The following is a 16,818-nucleotide window of genomic DNA, read 5'->3' on the forward strand; positions in this document are numbered from 1 at the left end:
GCTGCTATTGTGCAGACAAGGTCAAAATAGCTAATTCTGGCCCTTCCAGGGGCCACAACTCTGGAACCCATAGTGCAATCTGGCCAGTTACAGAAAGGAAGCGAGATCTTATGGTGATACAAGTTGTGTGCAAGTTTGGTTAAAATAAAAATCATAAATGAAACCACTATCGTGCAGACAAGAAATTGTTGACAGACGCACAGACTGACAACGGGTGATCACAAAAGCTCACCTTGTCACATAAAGCTAAAAACACACCATCAAATAAACTGCTCTTTTATCAAGTCACAGCAATTTACTGATTTTCAAACACCTTGACTAATAACTATTTCAGTACATTAAGCAGTTGATTTTGTCTTGTTTTTGTTGGGTGAAATGTCACACGGACACAGCTCTAGGTCATAATGGGGACTTAGATTCTGAGGACCCCTTAAGTTACTGAAGATCATACTTACTGGATGTTTATCAGCTCTAAAGGACATTCCAGGTCTCCCTGTTCCGAGACTGGATCTAATGTACTCCACATTGGTACTAGAAGACTTTTGTTTCTGCTGCTGGCATTCAAAATCCACTCCATTTCCTCCACATTGCCCAGCTACAACACCATCACAATGACAATCTTTACTGTTACCCTCTACCGAGACTACAGACTTTATTCTGTCACCCTGTGTGAACCTATTATCCTGAAGTGATACTGCAGATACAATATTGTCACCATATGCAGGTATGTCAAAGTGTATGCCATCGTCCACTACTGATGTGTTTGTCTTTATGCTATCACCTGTCGCAAAATGGTTTAACTCTACCTTTCTTCTCCGAAGAATTTCACATTTCCTTTTCACCAGCAGTGTTTCCTTTTCACAGCTTTTGACTCTCTCTTTGATTCCATTTTCACATTTACCAACAGCTAGAGCATTATCCACTTTAAATTTACAAGAATCTAACATTTCTGAGCTAGGTTTAGATTTGCATGTACCTTCTAAATCACCAGTTTCATCATTTGTCACCACAGACTGTAGTGAACAATTCTTTGATTTACTACAACTTGACAAATCTCTACAAGACTGATTTATACTGACTTGTCTTGAAGTTCCTGCTTGCTCAAATGTGCAAGTCAAATATGTCGTACCCATTTTATTACCAGTCGAATCATTCCAAAAACTTGGATGACCGTTCTCACAAGATCTGTTGCTTGTTTGGAAACTGTTTACGAAAGAATGCCGAGGGATTTTGGAGTCTTGGGTGAGATTTAAACCCTTATCAGGAATGTTCAAAGCCCTCCTCATCTCATGAAGATCAGGGTAGGTAGCTTGTACTTCACTTCTCCTGAAAACTTTGGTCTCATGGAAAATGTCTTTATACAGTAGCAAGGTATCTTCTATGGTAGAGTCCAGTTTTGATAGTAATACTGCAATGCAATGTACATTTTTACATATATTCAGCGAAACAGGTACAAATCTGAATGACCGAAGTATTGAACTTTTGATGCTCAAAACATTAAGGCCCTGCCTGAAAGTTCATTTTTTCTCTCTGGTCAGACAGTTCTGTGCACCTGGTGCACAACTTCCCATGCTGAATACAAATTCTGAGGTTTGATGACTCTGAGTCAAATTCTTTTTCAGATATGCACAACACAAATTCAGACGGACTGACGGGAAATTCTAAGTGCCCTCCCCACACCCAACCAAAATAATTTTGGAAGGGCACAAAAATTACAAAAAATTTCCCGCTCCCTCAATAAAAATGTACCTGCCTTCAAAAGAGTAAGAACAGAGAGAAAAAATTAAAAAGAATTTGCAATTTCCATCTTCTTAAATTTTCCAAAGAACTATTAATCAAATTTGCAGTGGCCTGATATTAAAGAACAATATACACTCTTACAGGCAGCAAACAAATATAACAGTGTTAAGGTAATGGACCCATAATGACCAGCGATTTTTTGCCTTCTTTATAAAGTACCCCTAAAAGGACCTTTTCCCAATTGAACAAGAGCTGTCCGTAAGACAGCCAAGCTCGACTATTCGAAATATTGTCACAGAAGCAGGAAATTATTACCCAAAATGTTAAATATCAAAAGAGTTTTAAGTTCGAAAGGGGACATAATTTGACCAAAATACATATCAGAGTTATGGGACTTGATGTTATCAACTAGTTTTATAACCCCGAAGAAACCTGTTAAGTTTCAATTCAATATCTGCATTAGTTTTGGGGATAGTAACTTGCATGTTAAACTTTAACCAGAATTTTCTAAGTCCAAAAGGGGGCATAATTTGCTCAAAATACATGTTAAGAGTTATGGAACTTGACCCAGTGAGGTTGGTAATTTACCTAGAAAAAGAATAAATAAGTTTCAAAGCTATATGCCTTTTGGTAATAGCTGTATGTACTTGCATGCAAAACTTTAACCAGGATTTTCTAAGTCCAAAAAGGGGCATAATTTGCCCAAAATACATGTCAGAGTTATGGGACTTGGTGCTATCAACTAGTTTTATAACCCCGAAGACACATGTGAAGTTTCAATTTAATATCTGTAGTAGTTTTGGAGATAGTTACTTGCATGTAAAACTTTAACCAGAATTTTCTAAGTCCAAAAGGGGGTATACCCATACACATTTAACCCTTTGTCATGTATTTGCAGAATATATTTTGAATATTTGTTTTCTCAGAAACTATATTCCAAGTGATTGCAAAGTATTTGCATCAGACTTTCGCAAACAGTCTGCAAAACGTATCTCACTGAAGCAAAGGGTTTGCAAATAAACACTTAGATAAATTACAGACTGCAAAGGTTTTGCAAATAAATACTTTATTAAAATAGCAGACAGCAAAGCATCTGCAAACAAACACTTAGTTCATTTACTTAGCAAAGGTATTGCAAATAAACACTTTGTACAGAAATGAAAGAGCAAAGCATTTGCAAATAGTTAACATAGATGAATTTGCTTTCCTGGTAGACTCTAGGTACAGGAAGTAATTAACCATTCTGTTTTCTGATTGGTCTATATTCAAATGGCAGGATTTTTGAAAATATTGTGAGGAAATGTTTACACATCAGTGAGTACAAATATTTTGGCGATGCAAACTTGTGTTAAACAGATTATTTATATAATATTCTAATTATTTTTTCTGGATATATAAACTTTGTTGAATAAGCATAATGCAATACTATGTTGTTAAGCAATAAGACTTCCAAGAACCAGAGAATATTGCAGCATGTGGAAAGGTAATGTTTAAATCAATGATAGTTATATAAAACACTTTTTACTAAAGCAATTGTTGAAACTTACATTATTACATGATTTTAGTTATTGTTACTGAATGATCACTGAAATGACTGACTTTTAATATTTATTTTAACTGCAAAATTTTAATGGTTTTGTGAATTTACATTTGTTTTTCAGATATTAAACAAAATCCTTTTCTTTGAACCTCAGAAATTCATTTTATGCTGTTTGTTACATATTTGCGAATACTTTGCATATTATTTGCATGCAAGTTGCGAATACTTTGCTATCACTTTGCGATTACTTTGCTATCAGTTTGCGATTTATTTGCCGAAGATTCAGCTGCGAATTGTAAATTGTTTGCGAAGTATTTGCATTCTGTGTGCGTTGTGTATATTTGCAAAAGCTTTGCAGAATAGTTGCACGTTTCGTTCCATTTCTACTCGTCTGCGGAATATATTCAGCAATCATGTGCTGCAACTGTTCTGCAAAGGTTATGGCAAATATTTGGCAAAGATAAAAAGTATATTCTGCAAAGGCCCTGTTTTTGCATGGGTTATAATTTGCCCAAAATACGTGTCAGAGTTATGGGACTTGACCCAGTGAGGTAGGTAATTGACCTAGAAAAAGAAAAAATAAGTTTCAAATCTATATGCCTTTTAGTAATAGCTGTATGTACTTGCACGCTCGACTATTCGAAATATTGTCACAGAAGCAGGAAATTATTAACCAAAATGTTAAATATCAAAAGAGTTTTAAGTTCGAAAGGGGACATAATTTGACCAAAATACATATCAGAGTTATGGGACTTGATGTTATCAACTAGTTTTATAACCCCGAAGAAACCTGTTAAGTTTCAATTCAATATCTGCATTAGTTTTGGGGATAGTAACTTGCATGTTAAACTTTAACCAGAATTTTCTAAGTCCAAAAGGGGGCATAATTTGCTCAAAATACATGTTAAGAGTTATGGAACTTGACCCAGTGAGGTTGGTAATTGACCTAGAAAAAGAATAAATAAGTTTCAAAGCTATATGCCTTTTGGTAATAGCTGTATGTACTTGCATGCAAAACTTTAACCAGGATTTTCTAAGTCCAAAAGGGGGCATAATTTGCCCAAAATACATGTCAGAGTTATGGGACTTGGTGCTATCAACTAGTTTTATAACCCCGAAGACACATGTGAAGTTTCAATTTAATATCTGTAGTAGTTTTGGAGATAGTTACTTGCATGTAAAACTTTAACCAGAATTTTCTAAGTCCAAAATAGGGTATAATTTGCCCAAAATACATGTCAGAGTTATGGGACTTGACCCAGTGAGGTAGGTAATTGACCTAGAAAAAGAAAAAATAAGTTTCAAATCTATATGCCTTTTAGTAATAGCTGTATGTACTTGCATGCAAAACTTGAACAAGAATTTTCTAAGTCCAAAAGGGGGCATAACTTGGCCAAAATACATGCCAGAGTTATGGAACTTGATCCAGTGAGGTAGGTAATTGATCTAGAAAAAGAAAAAATAAGTTTCAAATCTATATGCCTTTTAGTAATAGCTGTATGTACTTGCACGCAAAACTTTAACCAGAATTTTCTAAGTCCAAAAGGGGGCATAATTTGGCCAAAATGAAGGTCAGAGTTATGAGACTTGGTGCTATCAACTAGTTTTATAACCCCGAAGACACATGTGAAGTTTCAATTCAATATCTGCATTAGTTTTGGAGATAGTAACTTGCATGTAAAACTTTAACCAAAATTTTCTAAGTCCAAAAGGGGGCATAATTTGCTCAAAATACATGTCAGAGTTATGGGACTTGACCCAGAGAGGTTGGTAATTGACCTAGAAAAAGAATAAATAAGTTTCAAAGCTATATGCCTTTAAATGATAGCTGTATGTACTTGCATGCAAAAACTTAACCAAGGTGTGACGCCGACGCCGACGCCAGGGTGAGTAGAATAGCTAGACTATTCTTCAAATAGTCGAGCTAAAAATGCAATCTTTTTTCCCAATTATCATCCAAAAATTCCCCAAATGGCCAAACCAAGTTTGCATTTTGATGATTGCTGAAGGAAAACTTAGTTACATAATAACTTACATTGACATTCACCACGATTTAACCATTTAAACAGTTTGTTTGATGCTATTTACATGGAATTAAAGGAAGAAGCATTCTAAATGATGTTATAAATTAACTATAAAAATTTCCGATCTGAGAAAAAACCCCGCTATTTTTCCCAATTTATCCGGTACCGGACCTTTTCCCAAAAGGACAAAAAAAATCACTGATGACAATAGGCAATTTCCATGCAATTACGTATCCTCTGTTCGCAATTTCAGCAATAACAGGAACATTTTTCACTGCATCCAGAAAATGCTGCAATAGTATATGGGGAATATGTTAACGGACGGAAATTTCTCACGGTGACTACAGGTTCACTACCTTAACCAGACATAATTATTTAAACTTTACTTACCTGATTTTGGTAGCCTTTCTCTTGGATTTCTGCTAAATAACACATTGTTTCTAGGTACAGGTAAATGGTATCTATGAAACAAAATAAGAATATAACATCAAACTTCAAGGTGAGGTAAAAAGTAAATGATAGACAAACTAGTTGGGTGATTCCAATTCCTCACCTGTGAATATTCAAAATTTCAACAAAACTATTTCTTATATGCTATTATGTAAATTGCAATCATATAAACCATTAATTTCTCCGCAAAAAAGGAAGTAAATAGAAGGGCGGATTGATATGATATACAGTTATTAAACTCTGTCCACTTGAACGACAGGACCGTCAACATATATTTGTCTTATTGCAGTTTAAGCCATCAATTAATTTATTATCTAGGGATTTTGTAAGGATAAAGATTTTGATCGAATGTTGGTGTTCAAATTATACCAGTTGGAGCAAACAAACTTTGATTGTAAGTCTTAAATCAAACTGTCAGATTAATCATACCAATCGATCACATCTTTACTGGGGCAGGGGTGGGGGGCAAAGGAGGTATGGGGTGCAACACAATTTTTTTAAAATTCTTTTTACATCTCTTCCTTTGATATTTCTTTTTTCTTTTTCAGCATTCCAATCTCTTACACATGCATACTATTTGCATGTCAGATAGAAATTTCTGAACAACAGTACGTGTCTCTCACAATGAAAACTAACAGCTCCCTTGTATATTTCTATTGTATTCATTTAATTAAATGACATAATTATGACAAAATTCTGAAATGAAATTACGTCAGTATGAAACCTTAAAATAAGGCAGCTGCCAAAAGCACTTGCGTTGTTTACGCAAATTTCGAGAAGAAACAAAATTTAGTACCTCATTAATAGGATTTCATAACTGAAATATAAAGTTCAGAATTTTCACAGAACCTTCCCAGGAAACCATAAAGTTAAATGAAAATCATGAAATCTGCAAAGCATGTTTTTTTGTTCTTTCTTTAAGTAAACAATGACGTTCATGGTTTCCTATATCCAGGACCTTGTCACTTCTTACTTTCAAAACGTCTAAAAAAAGAAGTAATAACGCTTTAAAAAGAGCAAAATTTGACAAGAAAGAGAGAGAAAGGCTTCTGTTACCGTAGATGAAAACTGTGCACTGAATTATCATCAGAAAAACCCATAAAAATTGCAACACTTCTATTTTGGGAATCTGAAGTTCTGTGAGGTTAACAACATGTTTATTCAAGTCAAAAAGACCAATATTTAGCTCAGTGCAAACATCATGGCATGTTGAAATGTGTTACATTCTGTATGTTATCTGTTATTAAGTTCTCACAACAATATTCTTTTTTTATCTATGTGTTAACTTTTGTTAATTAATGTGATAAACTTGATAGACAACTACATGTTTATTTGAAAGAAAGACGAAACAATTAAGAGGGCCATGATTAGTTACCCTTCTTTATTAACAATTTTGGTAGATGATTATGCAAGGAAAATGTCTGTGAAATTATACTGAAGTAACTTGCTTGTGTTTTCTACCAAGAATACTTTAAAAGTTTCTACTAAATAAATATGGGCAGGTAATGTGGTATGTGTGTGTTAAGGTGGATGGGGAGGATAAGATATTGGGTGAATGATGTGATATGATAATATCAAACAAGAAGATTTTTTCACTACATACATATTAATAGGTAAAAGTGACTACACACCCTCAAAGCCATTTTTTTTTTGACAAAACAGAATAAACTGTACACAGACCATTTGTGTGAAATTATTTCAAAATCGGGCCAGCAGTTACATACAAGACGATTTCTTAAGTTTCTACTACATACATATAGGGAAAAGTGACCATGCCCTCTGGTGGCCATGTTTCTTGATAAATCAAAACATTTTGAACTATCTTGGTAGGCCACACAAGAACCATTTGTGTTAAATTATTTTAAAATTGGGCCAGCAGTTTCAAGCAAGAAGATTTTCAAAGTTTCCACTTATACACATAGGGAAAGTGACCACGCCCTCTGGCAGCCATGTTTTTAGATGAATCGGAATAATTCTAACAATCTTGGTAGAGGGTCACACAAGGACCATTTATGTAAAATTATTTTAAAATTGGGCCAGCAGTTTCACACAGGAAGACTTTTAAAATTTCTACTAATTACATATAATTATGGAAAAGTGACCATGCCCCCTTGGCGGCCATGTTTATTGACGAATCAGAATAATTTGAACAATCTTGGTAGAAGTTTACATATGGACCATTTATGTGAAATTAATTCAAAATCAGCAATTTAGGAGGTGGTTTGAAGTTCTTTTCTATTTTTAGCTCTGGCGGTCTCTAAGTGCAACCAAGCAGAACCTTTGAACAATTTTGGTAGACATCTACCCAAGGGACATGCAGGCCAAGTTTCATCAAAATTCACTGGTTGGTTTTAGAGATGTCATTTAAAGAAATTGTTGACAATTTTTTTTCAGTAAAGTAACCCTTAACACAGGTACTAATCATTCTGGCCTACCATAGTATGGGAGAGGTCAGTTAACTGTTCTATAGATACTTACTCAAATGGACAAAAAGAAGATTTGGATTTATTCCTCTCTTCTGAAATCTTGAAATTTTTTCTCTTTGTTTTTTTCCTCTTGTTTCTGATCTTTTTCAAAGTTCTGAAAACACTCTTTTTGTTCTCTATTTTTGTTACATCTAAGTTATGTCCTGCCTCAGGCGTGACAATGTCATGCATGGTTTCATCACCTTTTGTGTTACCAGTATTTGTAACATCTTCAATGTTTCTTTTATACTTATTTTCCAAACATCTGCGTTTAGTATCCTTGCCCATCTGCATACAGACTTCAATTTCACTATCAGTACAAGACACTTCACTAAACTTTCGTTTTCTTGGATATATTTCTTTTCTACTCACAACATCATCTGCTTGATTCTCTTCAGTTCTCACGTCTAAGTCCTCCAGGTCATCATGTGTATTTGAAATGTGATCATCTGTTTTTTGCCTGCTACTTTTTGCATATTTTTCACTCTCTCTTTTCAACTTTTGAAAACGGTCTTCACTGATGTCTTCAAATTTTCTCTTCTTTTTCCCCGTTGCTTCCAAATTAGTTTTTAAGGACCCATTTTTACTGCACGATCTATAGATTGTTCTATGCATTAGGTTTTCATTTTTAGTCAAAAATATGTGTTTACGATCTTCTCCAGTCTGTCTATTTCTGCCATGTTCAATGTCTGTTTCTGTTTCCAGCACAACCAGACTGTCTGAACCACCTTTGGTACCTGTACCAGAAGCAAATTCTTCTTTGTTCTCTTTAGAATCTAACTCTTTATGTTTAGAACTCAGCTGTTCAAGTCCTATTCCAATCTCACCTACTGTACACTCATTTTTCATAATTCTATCAACGTTCTTCTGTTCTAAGTCATTTCCATTCCAGACTTTCTGAACTTTATGGAATTTTTTAGTGTTCCCTTCCACTGCAGTTTCAGATAGGTTATGTATAGGTGTACCTTAAATCAAACAAAAACAAGAGGACCATGATGGTCCTGAATCGATCACCTCTTCCCACATGACCTAGTTTTGAGTATGACATTGTTTTTTCTACTATTTGACATAGTGACCTAGTTTTTGAGCTCATGTGACCCAGTTTCGAACTTGACCTAGATATTATCAAGATAAAAATTCTGTCCAATTTTCATGAAGATCCATTGAAAAATATGGCCTCGAGAGATGTTTTTCTATTTTTTGATCTATTGACCTAGTTTTCGAAGGTACGTGACCCTGTTTTGAATTTTACCTAGATATCATCAAGGTGAACATTCTCACTAATTTTCATGAAGATCTCTTGAAAAATATGGCCTCTAGAGAGGTCATAAGGTTTAATTATTTTTATACCTACTGGCCTAGTTTTTGACCGCACGTGACCCAGTTTCGAAATTGATCTAGATATTATCAAGGTGAACATTCAGATTAATTTTCATGAAGATCCATTGAAAAATATGGCTTCTAGAGAGGTCAAAAGATTTTTCTAATTTTAGACCTACTGACCTAGTTTTTGACCGCAGTTGATGCAGTTTCAAACTTGATCTAGATATCATCAAGATGAACATTCAGACCAACTTTCATACAGATCCCGTGAAAAGTATGGCCTCTAGAGAGGTCACAAGGTTTTTTTATTATTTGACCTACTGACCTAGTTTTTTAAGGCACGTGACCCAGTTTCTAATTTGACCTAGATATCATCAAGGTGAACATTCTGACCAATTTTCATGAAGATCCATTCAAGGGTATGGCCTCTAGAGAGGTCACAAGGTTTTTCTATTTCAAGACCTACTGACCTAGTTTTTGATCGCAGTTGACCCAGTTTCAAACTTGACCTATATATCATCAAGATAAACATTCAGACCAACTTTCATACAGATCCCATGAAAAATATGGCCTGTAGAGAAGTCACAACGTTTTTTTATTATTTGACCTACTGACCTACTTTTTGAAGGCACGTGACCCACTTTCTAATTTGACCTAGATATCATCAAGATGAACATTCTCACCAAATTTTATGGAGATCCATTCACAAGTCTGTCCTCTAGAGAGGTCACAAGGTTTTTCTCTTTTTAGACCTACTGACCTAGTTTTTGACCGCACATGACCCTGTTTCGAACTTGACCTAGATATCATCAAGATGAACATTCTGACCAACTTTCATACAGATCCCATGAAAAATATGGCCTTTAGAGAGGTCACAAGGTTTTTCTATTATTTGACCTACTGACCTAGTTTTTGAAGTCACGTGACCCACTTTCGAACTTGACCTAGATATCATCAAGGTGAACATTCAGACTAACTTTCATGAAGATCTCATGAAAAATATGGTCTCTAGAGAGGTCACAAGATTTTTCTATTATTTGACCTACTGACCTAGTTTTTGAGGGCACGTGACCCAGTTTCGAACTTGACCTAGATATCATCAAGGTGAACGTTCTGACCAATTTTCATGAAGATCTTGTGAAATATATGGCCTCTAGAGAGGTCACAAGGTTTTTCTATTTTTAGACCTACTGACCTAGTTTTTGACCGCACGTGACCCAGTTCCGAACTTGACCTAGATATCATCAAGATGAACATTCTGACCGATTTCCATGAAGATCTTGTGAAATATATGGCCTCTAGAGAGGTCACAAGGTTTTTCTATTTTTAGACCTACTGACCTAGTTTTTGATGGCACGTGACCCAGTTTCGAACTTGACCTAGATATCATCAAGATGAACATTCTGACCAACTTTCATGAAGATCCCACAAAAAATGTGACCTCTAGAGTGGTCACAAGCAAAAGTTTACGGACGGACGGACGGACGACGGACACCGCGTGATCACAAAAGCTCACCTTGTCACTTTGTGACAGGTGAGCTAAAAATATCAATAGCTCTCATGAATGATTTTTAATGTGTGTTTTTTTATTTAGATGAATATATGAACTCAAGAAATAGAATATAAAATAGTTGTGCCTATCCAGTGGGGAAAGACGTCATAATCTACATGCAATATTTTATAATTATTTAACAGCAACTGTGTAAATTTGTCATTTTAGGCAAGATAAATGATCTCTCATGTCTGCCTGAGTCAGACAGGTGTTTTCCCATCCCTAGGAATAAGAAAAATTGTTAGTGCTTAGTTCCTCATTCCCTGCTGGCCTCAGGTTGGGAAAACACCATCGAAAGATTACAAAAGGCATGCAAGATCATTATACCCTTTTACGAAGCTAAACTGAAGGTGTCATGTTTCACTATGTTTACTTCTACAGGAATTTCTCTTAACTTATTTGCACTTTCTTTCAGTATTTTCAGTGCTACTTTTATTGAACTGAATCTTGACAATCTGCCATTCATGTTCTAATGGCTTTTCTATACTGCCAATACATATAGAATCTCACCATTAACCCTTAGCCTGTTAAATTTCTATAATGAACTTGTCCATCTTTCAATTTGGACAGTACCACTAACTGTTTAAAGGGGTGCTTACCAAAAAGATACTGACTGAATGGCGAACAGTACAGATCATGATCAGACTGCACAGATGTGCAGGTTGATCTTGGTCTGCACTGGTCGCAAAGGCAGAATCACTTGCTGCCAGCAGGCTAAGGGTTAACAATAACAACCCTTATCATTGGAACAACAAGAGCATCAGAGGACAGCAATCATTTCAATGCTACACTTTTCAACAGCCTTGTTAATTAAATTAACATGAAAAGTCAAAAAAGGGCCAAAATTTTGTAAAAATGCATATCAGAGTTATAATTTTTGAACACAGTGGACAAGTTTTAATCCACTCCCATCTGTGGTAACTGAGATACCTGGTTACATACAAAAACTTAACCCAAAATTGCTAAATCAAAATAGGGACATAATTTTGTAAAATAGAAAAAAACAGAGTTATGGAACCTGTGCAGTGTAAAGCAGTTTATCACAGTGAACAAGTGTGAAGTTTCAATCCATTCCCAAAAGTGACTACTGAGATACCAGCTTACAATACAAAAACTTAATCAAATCGGAAACCCGTTCCCGACGCATGGGCGAGTTCGATAGCTTTACTTATAATTTTCGAAAAGTCAAGCTAAATGGAACATGATGTACAAGTATTTCATAACGGAAATTCTGTATCAGTGCTGTACAGTTTCTTTGTTATTTACATCCCTATATCACATTTGATATAATCGCATATTCACATAAACAACCACAAACAGATTCTTTTGTCACATACTGTCTGTAGAGGGAGGTGGGGGGGGGGGGGGGGGATTAAAACCTCTTACCAATGTCTCCATAATAGACATCATACTATTTTCCATCTATATTTTCAACACCTGTCTGCAGGTATCATTAATATCTGACTAGAACTAGAACTGCTTTTGAGAAAAGCGCTGTCTCCCACAACTGCCCCTATGAAAAATGTCTAGTGTCTCTAGATGGCTAAGATGAGTAGATCCAATTAGATGGTCTGGACGAGTGGATCCAATCAGTAATTCAAGGGCCATAAATCAAAAGTGCCTGGGCGGATTTGGCTAGTTATCGAACTTGGGTAAGGTCTTATGGCCAAACACATTTTGTTCAAGTTTGGTGAAGTTCGGATGAGAAATGTTCGACTTAGAGAGCGGACAAGCTTTGTGACAGACACTGTCACACACAGACTGGAGTAAATCAATACGTCTCCCACACCACTGTGTGGTGGGAGACATAATTAGAATCACGTTTCCTCAAATAATCTATTTTCATCACCATAGTCATGATACTGCTCTTTATCCTTAAAGGTGTAAGGTAAACACTGTACATGTTAAACAACAATGTCTAGTTTTCTGTTAAAACAACAGAATACTTGCGAACATTCAAGGCCAGAAAAATCATGATAAAGATGTGAACTTATGTTCTATTCACATAAAGAAATTAATATTTACACTGGGTGTAAATTTTGCACCTACACAGGATTGTAAATTTTGTGTAGATGCAAAAATATATTAAAATTCAGTTCGTATGCACTAAATGGTTCTGGTTGCAAATAAATTAACTCTTATCATTTGGCTTATGAAATTCTTAAGTGATGGATCAACAAAATATTTTTCATTCATTAACCCTTATATTGATATCAATGTTGTTAGCATGTATCTTACAGGTGAAGTTTGACTTGAAAAATTATTACCATTTTTTTTTTCTAACAGAGGAAAACTAAAACTAGAAATGTGTCCATAAGATACATGTATAGACCCCAGAGCACATTTTGGGACATTTTTAAAAAAATTAATTTTTCTAGTCCTACCCAACAAATTATTTGCGCTATCAACACCAGATATTCAAAATGTCAACCCCTAAACTTTCGAGTATCACACCTGCTGTCCCTCCTACAGCTATCAGTTATAACTACATCAGTTTCTTTTCCCCCACAATTTGTAATTTACAACTGTTTTTTCCCCATTTTTACCAAAACTGGTACCATCCAAAAAATCTGGAAAAAAAATCCCTGCTATATTAGATATTGCTTTACCTGTTATCTGAACCAGACATGTCGGTGTAATCTGTAAGAAGAGTGATGTATGTTCTAACAAGTACATCATCAGTGTGTCACCTATCCTACAACAGAAATAATGCAAGTGATGAAAACAGGTTTCTGGGCTCAACAGCATTTGCCCACACGGCAGCTTCAACTAAAAACTTTACTTGCTCGAACCAAAATCTAGCTGCCGAAAAATAACTTACAAACATTAAGCGAAATACGCATTATAAAGCAATTTAAACTGTAAGTAGTTCCACTCCATTGTTTACATTCATATAATTTAGCCGGTACATAAAGTTATTTAATACTACTTTAATAAACACAACATATTTGCCATTCTCTAGATAAACAAGTGAATGAAGTATTGCCATGCAATACAAAGTCCCCTACTGGAAGGCACCTAATTTTCTCTACTGCAGTATAACATCATGAACTGATATCTGTCAATGATGTATAAACAATAATCTACTAACCTGGAAAGTAAAGTTTCCCATGCTGGATAGAACAATCTGTTCACACAGGAGTTTAGAGATCTACTAACCTGGAAAGTAAAGTTTCCCATGCTGGATAGAACAATCTGTTCACACAGGAGTTTAGAGATCTACTAACCTGGAAAGCAAGGTCTCCAATGCTGGATAGAACAATCTGTTCATACAGGAGTTTAGAGATCTACTAACCTGGAAAGTAAGGTCTCCCATGCTGGATAGAATAATCTGTTCACACAGGAGTTAGGATATCTACTTTCAACATTAACACCACAACTATGTGCAAAAGGATCTGGAGACATCTGCCGAGGAAAAAAATCATCTGAGCCGCACTATGAGAAAACCAACATCGTGCATTTGCGACCAGCATGGATCCAGACCAGCCGCGCAGTCTGGTCAGGATCCATGCTGTTTGCTAACGGTTTCTCTAATTGCAATAGTCTTTGAAAGCGAATAGCATGGATCCTGACTACATTGCACGGATGCGCAGGCTGGTCTGGATCCATGCTGGTCATAAATGCACTATGTTGGTTTTCTCATGGTGTGGCTCATTTATACAAATATAAAAAACATGAAAATTCCACGAAAAAACCAGATTTTCAAACTTTGCATCACTGTCACCAAGTTCAGTTACACATATTTGACTGCAAACTATTCACAAGTAACATGCATGAAACATTCATGCCAAATATGAACAAGATTCCATTATACATGTCAAAGTTATGACCTAGACTATATCTTTTGCACACTGCACCATGGTGGAACCCAGACTACATCTTTTGCACACTGCACCAAGGTGGAACATATTATATAAGTATGCGGATTAATAAAGTTATGCTGACCTTAAGCATGATCCTACTAATCCTATATACAACCTGAACTTTGACTTTTTTGTAGGGATAATACACGTTTTTGTGTATTAACGTCTGCAGAAGCCCACGGGATTCGGTCTCAGTCACAAACAATCCTGCGGGCTTCTGCAGACGTTAATACACAAAACAAACGTGTATTGTCGCTATTCTTGCATAAAAAATATTTCATGACGATTTATGTATTGTTTTTATATGTGATGACTTGACGATTCCGGTACATTTTTTATTTACCATTCCTGTTGTTCTTGGAAATGGTAAACATGTTTTAAATATCCGTATCCAAGGCCGGAAATAAACAACACTACCAAAAGCACATCCTGAAGGGTTTTAAGCGATTTTTTATCTCTCATTATTACAAACATAAAATTACCAATAATTGTTCATATCATTTCACAGTTTGGTGGACTCGATCACAATTTCAAGAATAATAACTTAACATTCGAGTGGACATGCAGTTGGAGTACGGATGAGTATGAACGTAGTGTCAAGTTTCCAAGCAGTTTATATAAATTCTTCGAGGAATTAGATAAAAACATACCGACTGATATTTAACAGAATCATACATATAATACCTAAAAACGAACAGTAGCACACGTTACATGTGATACTTATTTATTCATAGTTATTTACAATAACTGAACAGATGCTTTATAAAGGGAGTGAACTCTAAGAGAAGCTAGTGCGTACATTGATGGGGGCAGTACTTTTGGGGTTGGAAACAGATACAGCTAAACATACTATGGATTACATTGTATCTATAATGCTACAATAAGAGGTTGTTATGGAAGAAACAAGACGCAGATGCCAAATATCAGTGTGCGCAAAAATACATACATATATCCCTGGCAAAGCATTTCAAAAATAACAAGAGCTCGTCGAACACGAAATGCCCCCCTTCATGCATTCAGTAATTGCACTAGGAACAGAAATTATATGCTCACTGTAAACACAAATTCCATTTCGGAACACAAAACTATGCAAGTGGTCCAAATTTGAAGCCTGTACCTTCAGAAATGTGAAAGTAGGTCACTAGGTCAAAATCAAGGTCAAATTTTATTTTGGAACAAAAAACTATGCATGTGGTCCAAATTTGAAGCCTGTACCTTCAAAAATGTGAAAGTAGGTCACTAGGTCAATAACAAGGTGAAAGTCTTTTTCAGTACACAAACCTATGCATGTGATCCAAATTTGAAGGCTGTAGGTACAGAAATGTGAAAGTAGGTCACTAGGTCAAGATCAAGGTCAACTCATGTCAAGGTTCATCTTGCCACTCAAAACTATACATGTGGTCCAAATTTGAATGATGTAAGTTATGGACATGAAGATTCTAAGTTTTTCCCTGTATAAGTCTATATGAACCATATGATCTCTGGGGTGGGGCCATATTTGACCCGAGAGGGATAACTTGAACAAACTTAGTAGAGAACCACTAAATGATGCTACATTACAAATTACCAAAGCCATAGTCTTTGTGGTTTGGACAAGAAGATTTTCAAAGTTTTTCCCTATATAAGTATATGTAAACCATGTGACCCCCACGGCAGAGCCATATCTGACCCTAGGGGAATAATTTGAATAATCTTAGTAGAGGACCACTAGATGATGTCATATACAAAATATCAAAGCCCTAGGCCCTATGGTTTTGGACAAGAGGTTTTTCAAAGTTTTTTCCTATATAAGTCTATATAAACCATGTGACCCTAGGGGTGGGGCCATATTTGACCCCAGGGAAATAATCTGAACAATCTT

General features: G+C 35.6%; 1 protein-coding gene across 2 annotated transcripts in view; it reads right to left on the reverse strand.

The window, feature by feature from the left end:
- Positions 1–16,818, reverse strand: part of LOC123531834 (telomerase reverse transcriptase-like) — a 69,046-nt gene that overhangs the window by 44,466 nt on the left and 7,762 nt on the right. For both annotated transcript variants that reach the window (XM_045313104.2, XM_053517804.1), the window contains exons 4-8: positions 14,390–14,499; positions 13,704–13,789; positions 8,233–9,184; positions 5,695–5,765; positions 456–1,408 (exon numbers count right to left, since the gene is read on the reverse strand). In XM_045313104.2, coding sequence (XP_045169039.2) covers positions 456–1,408; positions 5,695–5,765; positions 8,233–9,184; positions 13,704–13,789; positions 14,390–14,499 — 2,172 coding nt within the window. The remainder of the gene's footprint in view (positions 1–455; positions 1,409–5,694; positions 5,766–8,232; positions 9,185–13,703; positions 13,790–14,389; positions 14,500–16,818) is intronic.

The sequence above is a fragment of the Mercenaria mercenaria genome, chromosome 11, assembly GCF_021730395.1.
Source record: "Mercenaria mercenaria strain notata chromosome 11, MADL_Memer_1, whole genome shotgun sequence".
Lineage (NCBI taxonomy): Eukaryota > Metazoa > Mollusca > Bivalvia > Venerida > Veneridae > Mercenaria > Mercenaria mercenaria.